The sequence below is a fragment of the Entelurus aequoreus genome, linkage group LG02 (assembly GCF_033978785.1).
Source record: "Entelurus aequoreus isolate RoL-2023_Sb linkage group LG02, RoL_Eaeq_v1.1, whole genome shotgun sequence".
NCBI classification, from domain to species: domain Eukaryota; kingdom Metazoa; phylum Chordata; class Actinopteri; order Syngnathiformes; family Syngnathidae; genus Entelurus; species Entelurus aequoreus.
This window is the reverse complement of record NC_084732.1, coordinates 32,600,765-32,608,632: the sequence shown is the minus strand read 5'-3', so window position 1 is coordinate 32,608,632 and position 7,868 is coordinate 32,600,765. Positions and strand designations below refer to the sequence as shown.

Below are 7,868 nucleotides of genomic sequence, written 5' to 3'. Positions count from 1 at the left end.
CCATGAGAAACAAAATTATCTGTTCTAATGAGACAAAGATTGATCTATTTGGCGTGAATGTCAGGCATCATGTTTGGAGTGAACCAGGCACCGCTCATCACCAGGCAAACACCATCCCTACAGTGAAGCATCATGCTATGGGGATGGTTTTTAGCGGCAGGAACTGGGAGACTAGTCAGGATAGAGGGAAAGATGAATGCAGCAATGTACTGAGACATCCTGGATGAAAACCAACATTTCCCATCCAACCTGATAGAGTTAGAGAGGTGCTGCAACGAGGAATGGGCGAAACTGCCCAAAGATAGGTATTGAGCAAAGGGTCTCAATACTTATGTACATTAGATTTTTTTAATGCAATTTTTTTGGGAAAAACCTTTTCACATTGTCTAATTTTGAGGACAAAAATGAATGTATTCCATTTTGAAATAAGGCTGTAACATAACAAAATGTGGAACAAGTGAAGCGCTGTGAATACTTTCCGGATGAGATGTAAGAAGATGTATAGTAATAAAAATGCTCGCTGAAATGTGAAGGGTGAACTCATTTTTATGAGGTACTGTAGTTACCATGACGGACACAAATCTTTTGCAACACCGTAGGGGAAACCCTGTAACTGAAGAAGGTTCTAAATATTGTTCCTCTCTTGCCAAACCTACCCGTCACCCCTACACCCTCTCACCCCCCCCCCCCCCCCCATGTCCAGGTTATGTCTTTTGTATGCTTCATCGACTCCCGGAGCAACACGACTGTCTGTTTGATCACCTGGGCCGTGGCCGCCAGGAGGCCGTCCTCAAAATGGTCAAGCTGGACCGCAAGGTGGGCCGCTCCTGCCAGCGCATCGGCGAAGAATGCTCCTGAGCGCCCCCTGCCTCTCAAGAGAATTCCTACACATTAACCCGAGCAGGGATGTTTTCTTTCCTCCTTTTGTACAGCGTTTCATTGACAAGGATGCCTGCCTGCTCTCTTTAAATCACATTTGTCCCAGACTCTTTGTGCTTCTGTTGGCTTGATTGTATCCCTGCTGCTAACACGCTTTTGGAATACCCCAGTCCACAAACCAGAGACCCGGAGAGAGCAAGAAGGACTTTGGCACTTCCTTACACTTCGCACATGTGAGTGGACTAACAAATGAGCGAACGGATGGAGAGGACGTGCAAGCTTTATACAAATATTTGTCCAGGAAGCCAGTTAAAGATGATACCTCAAGTTAAAAAAAAAAACAAAAAAAATCTTTATGACAATGATGATGAAGAGGAGGAGGATGAGGGCATCGTTTTTTTTAGCCTCGTTACCTCAAGATAATACCCATCCAGATTCAGAAGGGAGACACACAAACATACCACTTGGAGTCAGTGTCTTAACCTGTGACGATCTTCACCAACTTGTTCATTATCCACCTCAGGATTCAGATAGCACTATCTGGAAGTTTCCGCCATCTGTTTTTCTTCCATCCAGGAAGTTTTCACTGAGGATAAACAAGAACGGATCAACATTGGATTTTTTGACTGACACAAAACACAAATGAGAAAATATGAGGAGATACATGTTTTTCATTAAAGTTATCGTCGCTGTCTAATAAAAATATATAGTAAACCCCTTTATATTTAGAGACCACCGCGAACATCCATTAAACACAAATAATCAAGACCTTGATTTAAGCTACGCCGGCTTGCTTCTCTCCCTCAGAAACCCCTGTTACCTTGATGTTAACATTCTCCGATTTTGGATCAACATTTGCAATAAAAGTGGCTGTTGTAATTATTACAGAGATTCCGCGGGTCATTAAAAAGTGTTAAAAAAGTCAATAAATGGATTTTGCGAAAATTAATGTCTTAGAACAACAATAAACACGATGTCTCGAGGCATTAAAAAAATCATACAATTACAAATGCCATCAAAAAAGACAACAAAACAAACTACCCAATTGGGAAACAAACTGCACTTCAAGATGTTCAATATTTATTGAAATGCTAATTTTTGCTAAAATTTAGAGCTCATTTTATTTTATTTTGTTTACTTATTTAGGATAACTAAGTTATTTACGTTCCAACTACATAAAAAGTATGTTCATTGCGTTCGAAAGGGTTACTTTCTTTGTTATTACCGTAATTTCCGGACTATGAGCCGCACCTGACTATAAACCGCACCAGCTAAATTTAGGGGAAAATACAGATTGCTCCATATATAAGCCGCACCCGACTATAAGCCGCAGGGTTTTGATGTGTAATTAACCGTAGTATATAGGGGTTCCTGCTACCACGGAGGGGATTGTCGGGACAGAGATGACTGTTTGGGAACGCAAAGCGTCCCATTTATTAACAATAAATCTTTCAATCATTCAATCAAACTTTCACATCTTTGACATGGCGAACAGCATTCGTGCAGAGTACAAATAATACAACGGTGCAGAGTAATACAAAGTGCTCGCCTGTACGTTATCAAAATAACCAGCCTACCGGTATATGAAAAGTCAGTCTTTAATCATTGTGTCATCGTCTTCCTCCTGCGTACTAAAACCACCGAAATCCTCTTCGTCTGTGTCGGAGAAGAACAGGCCGCAAATAAGCCGCACCGTTGTATAAGCCGCAGGGACCAGAACGAGGGGAAAAAGTAGCGGCTTATAGTCCGGAAATTCCGGTATATATTTTGATTACGTTAGTGCTGAAGTTGGCCACAGTCAATCAACTTTTCAGCATGATTGTCAAATGCTTACAATTTTGTCTTTACAGACAATTGTAAGCTTTTGACTATATAACAACGATCTGCAGTCAGACATCGTGGGAATTGAAATTGATTTAAATTGCATTAAAACATATTAAAGTAGATTGTTGATACCTGTTATTAGTTTCAAAACCGTTGCCGTTCCTTCAATTGCCATTGTTCCCTGGTGACAAAGGAAGCTAGATAACTAAATGCACAGAAGCACAATCCAGACTTTAAATATGCCTCACACTTAATTTAACACATTTTAAAAAGTAAAATGTATAGATACTCTCTACTAATTAATGATAATAAAAGATGATCGATGTTGCAGATGGAATTGGTGTCACGGTCTAGCCTCTTGCCCAATCGCCAGGCGGGCGCTACAACCGACCTTCTGCCGCCGTCTCCCTCTAAAGCGACTCGCAATGGTACTGTATTTAATCTCAGTCAGAACTTTTGTCATATTTGAATCTAAGTTCCCCTCGCAGCAGCATTTAAAGAAACAGTTACAAAGTTGACTATTGAAGTTTGTCCTTCTGTAGACATAGAGGGTGCCGCCATCTTCCACTGACCTTGTTACAGCCCACATGTGTGTTTAATTATCACATAATTATAATGTACTGCCAACTTAGAGTGAATCAGATGTCTTCTGTAAAAATTTTTTTTTTTTTTTTTTAAAACCAAAAAACAAATCTGTTGGGATACAAATGCTGGATCCCGAATATGCAAGTTCCACTGTATCTTCCAATGTTTGAGTGTTTCAAAAAACCAAAAACTATGAGATGATGCATGTTTCTAATTGGACAGCGATGATACATCCAGTTTTGCATTTTCCCTCCTTGTCACATTTCCCCCCTATGTTTACGCATGTGGACTGTTTTGTTGTTGTTGTTCTTTGTTTGACGACATTCTGCATTGTACACATCACACAGCATATTGATACTTCTGTAAATACACACATTGCCGCGACATGGACTCGAGCTGAGATGTTTGCACTCAGCAGTTGGTGGTGGGTTACATTTATTTTTTAACTTAAGTTATCCATATTTTTAAAGGTGATATCTATCACTAGATGCAATCATGGCTTTCCTTTCCTCCTCCTTCAGGTACTTAATCGATCCTTGACATTTGCCAATGTTTTAATTCCAAGCTAATCATGACTATGACACCTGTTCCATTCTAATGGATTGCTTGTTTTCTCCTGTGTTACTCGCCCTTGTGGCTGCCTATCCTCTCTAAGATGACATGAGCAGTGAATAAATAAAGAATTATAAGTATTTCTATATGTTAATTGTAGATTGATTAAACAAGATCTTAATGGTAAATAAATCATTTATTTAACCTTTGTTTTGCCTTCTCCGGTTGACTTACACTTAAGTGTAGAGCTATGTTATTCTGTTGTGTTACGTTATACTTATTACCGAGGGATTAACAACACATACAAATTTGGTATATTTTTGTGTTGTCATGGTTTTGAATTTTCCTTTCATCCTGCTTTTTTTTTTCTCCTTTTACTGAGAATAAAACCAGATTAGACAAATTGTCTCTGGGAGTAATTATTAATGCATGCTGCCGCCGAGATATTTTGTGCATAGAACAAAGGCCACAGTCATATTTGAATCACTTAAAGCATTAACATTAACACCACGTTGTGGTGAAGAAGGAGCTGAGCCGGAAGGCAAAGCTCTCAATTTACTGGTCGATCTACGTTCCCATCCTCACCTATGGTCATGAGCTTTGGGTTATGACCGAAAGGACAAGATCTCGGGTACAAGCGGCCGAAATGAGTTTCCTCCGCCGGGTGGCGGGTCTCTCCCTTAGAGATAGGGTGAGAAGCTCTGCCATCCGGGAGGAGCTCAAAGTAAAGCCACTGCTCCTCCACATCGAGAGGAGCCAGATGAGGTGGTTCGGGCATCTGGTCAGGATGCCACCCGAACGCCTCCTGAGGGAGGTGTTCAGGGCACGTCCGACCGGTAGGAGGCCACGGGGAAGACCCAGGACACGTTGGGAAGACTATGTCTCCCGGCTGGCCTGGGAACGCCTCGGGATCCCCCGGGAAGAGCTAGACGAAGTGGCTGGGGAGAGGGAAGTCTGGGCTTCCCTGCTTAGGCTGCTGCCCCCGCGACCCGACCTCGGATAAGCGGAAGAAGATGGATGGATGGATGGATTAACATTAACATATACACTATATTGCCAAAAGTATTTGGCCACCTGCCTTGACTCACATATGAACTTGAAGTGTCATCCCAATCCTAATCCATAGGGTTCAATATGATGTCGGTCCACCTTTTGCAGCTATTACAGCTTCAACTCTTCTTCTGGGAAGGCTGTCCACAAGGTTGCGGAGTGTGTTTATAGGAATTTTCCACCATTCTTCCAAAAGCGCATTGGTGAGGTCACACTTCTTGGTCGAGAAGGCCTGGCTTTCAGTCTCCATTCTAATTCATCCCAAAAGTGTTCTATCGGGATTAGGTCAGGACTCTGTGCAGGCCAGTCAAATTCATCCACACCAGACCTTGTCATGTTGGAAGAGGAAGGGGCCCGCTCCAAACTGTTCCCACAAGGTTGGGAGCACGGAATTGTCCAAAATGTTTTGGTATCCTGGAGCATTCAAAGTTCCTTTCACTGGAACTAAGGGGCCAAGCCCAACTCCTGAAAAACAACCCCACACCATAATTCCTCCTCCACCAAATTTCACACTCGGCACAATGCAGTCCGAAATGTACCGTTCTCCTGGCAACCTCCAAACCCAGACTCGTCCATCAGATTGCCAGATGGAAAAATGTGATTCATCACTCCAGAGAAGGCGTCTCCACTGCTCTCGAGCCCAATGGCGACGTGCTTTACACCACTGCATCCGACGCTTTGCATTGGACTTGTTGATGTATGGTTTAGATGCAGCTGCTCGGCCATGGAAACCCATTCCATGAAGCTCTCTGCGTACTGTACGTGGGCTAATTGGAAGGTCGAATGAAGTTTGGAGCTCTGTAGCAACTGACTGCAGAAAGTAGGCGATCTCTTTGCACTATGCGCTTCAGCATCCGCTGACCCCTCTCTGTCACTTTACATGGCCTACCACTTGGTGGCTGAGTTGCTGTTGTTCCCAAATGCTTCCATTTTCTTATAAAAAAGCAGACAGTTGACTTTGGAATATTTAGGAGGAAGGAAATTACACGACTGGATTTGTTGCAGAGGTGGCATACTATGACAGTTCCACGCTGGAAATCACTGAGCTCCTGAGAGCGGCCCATTCTTTCACAAATGTTTGTAGAAACAGTCTCCATGCCTAAGTGCTTGATTTTATACACCTGGCCAAGTGATTAGGGCACCTGATTGTCATCATTTGGATGGGTGGCCAAATACTTTTGGCAATATAGTGTACATTAAACCTTGGTTTACTGGGACACTAGTGGTCCTCAGATTTGTTCATATTTCAATATTTCAAAGCTCTGTTGTAATAGGTTTAAATTATTGGTTGGTACCACTGTTAAAAAAACAAACAAACAAAAAAAACACTACAAAGCAACATAGTTTAAATGCTTAAATTTTGGCCTCAAATAGCCACTAAGTCTATAAAAGTGTATTACTGGCAATGACCAGTTACCTCTGGGTAAAAAAAAACCTAATATTTGCTGTGGCTGTAGGCAACCTCTTGATTTCTTTTTTTGTTTGTTTAATTGCTCCACAAATAACAGCTGCATACACGTATCTTAATGGTCAACATCAAGCAGTTCTGCATGCGCTTTTCAATGCACTACTCAGCTCTCACCGTGAAACAATATGACTGTCAAAAAGAGCAGTTTTTTTAACACTTTCTTATGCCCTTTAAATTATTAAAATTAAAACATTAAGGGCCTGATCTACCAAAACAGGGGTCCCCAAACTTTTTGAACTCGGGGGGCCACAATTATTTTATTCATTTTTTACTTGGGATGTCCCGCGGGCCAGATTGTGGACGCTGGCTAGGGCCGTAGTTTGGGGACCCCCGTGCTAAAGGTTTGCGTGTATCAAAATGTGCAAACTTGATACCCTGTGCAAACCTGATCTGATTATTAGGGGTGTGGGAAAAAATCGATTCGAATTCGAATCGCGATTCTCACGTTGTGCGATTCAGAATCGATTCTTATTTAAAAAAAAAAAAGTTTTTAATTTATTTATTATTATTATTATTATTATTATTTATTTATTTTTTTAATTTTTTTTAAATTAATCAATCCAACAAATCCATACACAGCAATACCATAACAATGCAATCCAATTCCAAAACCAAACCGGACCCAGCAACACTCAGAACTGCAATAAACAGAGCAATTGAGAGGAGACACAAACACGACACAGAACAAAACAAAAGTAGTGAAAATAAAATGAATATTATCAACAACAGTATCAATATTAGTAACAATTTCAACATAGCAGTGATTAAAAATCCCTCACTGACATTATCATTAGACATTTATACAAATAAAAATAAAGAACAATAGTGTCACAGTGGCTTGCACTTGCATCGCATCTCATAAGCTTGACAACACACTGTGTCCAATATTTTCACAAAGATAAAATAAGTAATATTTTTGGTTCATTTAATAGTTAAAACAAATTTAAATTATTGCAATCAGTTGATAAAACATTGTCCTTTACAATTATAAAAGCTTTTTACAAAAATCTACTACTCTGCTTGCATGTCAGCAGACTGGGGTAGATCCTGCTGAAATCTATGTATTGAATGAATAGAGAATCCTTTTGAATCGGGAAAATATCTTTTTTGAATCGAGAATCGGGTTGAATCGAATCGTGACCCCAAGAATCGATATTGAATCGAATCGTGGGACACCCAAAGATTCGCAGCCCTACTGATTAGCGTGTCTGTCTTCATAAATATGCAGAATATATGTTGATTATTATAACGTCCACAATACTGGGAGGAGAAGATGCAAATATAATCATTAGCAGAGGTGGGACCAAGTCATTGCTTTGCAAGTCACAAGTAAGTCTCAAGTCTTTGCCCTCAAGTCTCGAGTCAAGTCCCGAGTCAAGACAGGCAAGTCCCGAGTCAAGTCCAAAGTCAAGACTGGAAAGTCTCAAGTCAAGTCACAAGTCCTGCATTTTGAGTTTCGAGTCCTTTCAAGTCCTTTTAACCACAGACTAATATTTTTACACAGATTGTG

The 7,868-nt window shown here is 40.9% G+C and overlaps 1 protein-coding gene across 1 annotated transcript in view; it reads left to right on the top strand.

The window, feature by feature from the left end:
- LOC133632714 (AN1-type zinc finger protein 3-like) overlaps positions 1 to 4,234 on the top strand; it is a 54,580-nt gene extending 50,346 nt beyond the window's left edge. Inside the window, exon 6 of the mRNA XM_062025324.1 lies at positions 704 to 4,234. Within this exon, the coding sequence (XP_061881308.1) occupies positions 704 to 858 (155 nt within the window). The 3' untranslated portion in view covers positions 859 to 4,234. The remainder of the gene's footprint in view (positions 1 to 703) is intronic.
- Positions 4,235 to 7,868: the final 3,634 nt, after the last annotated feature.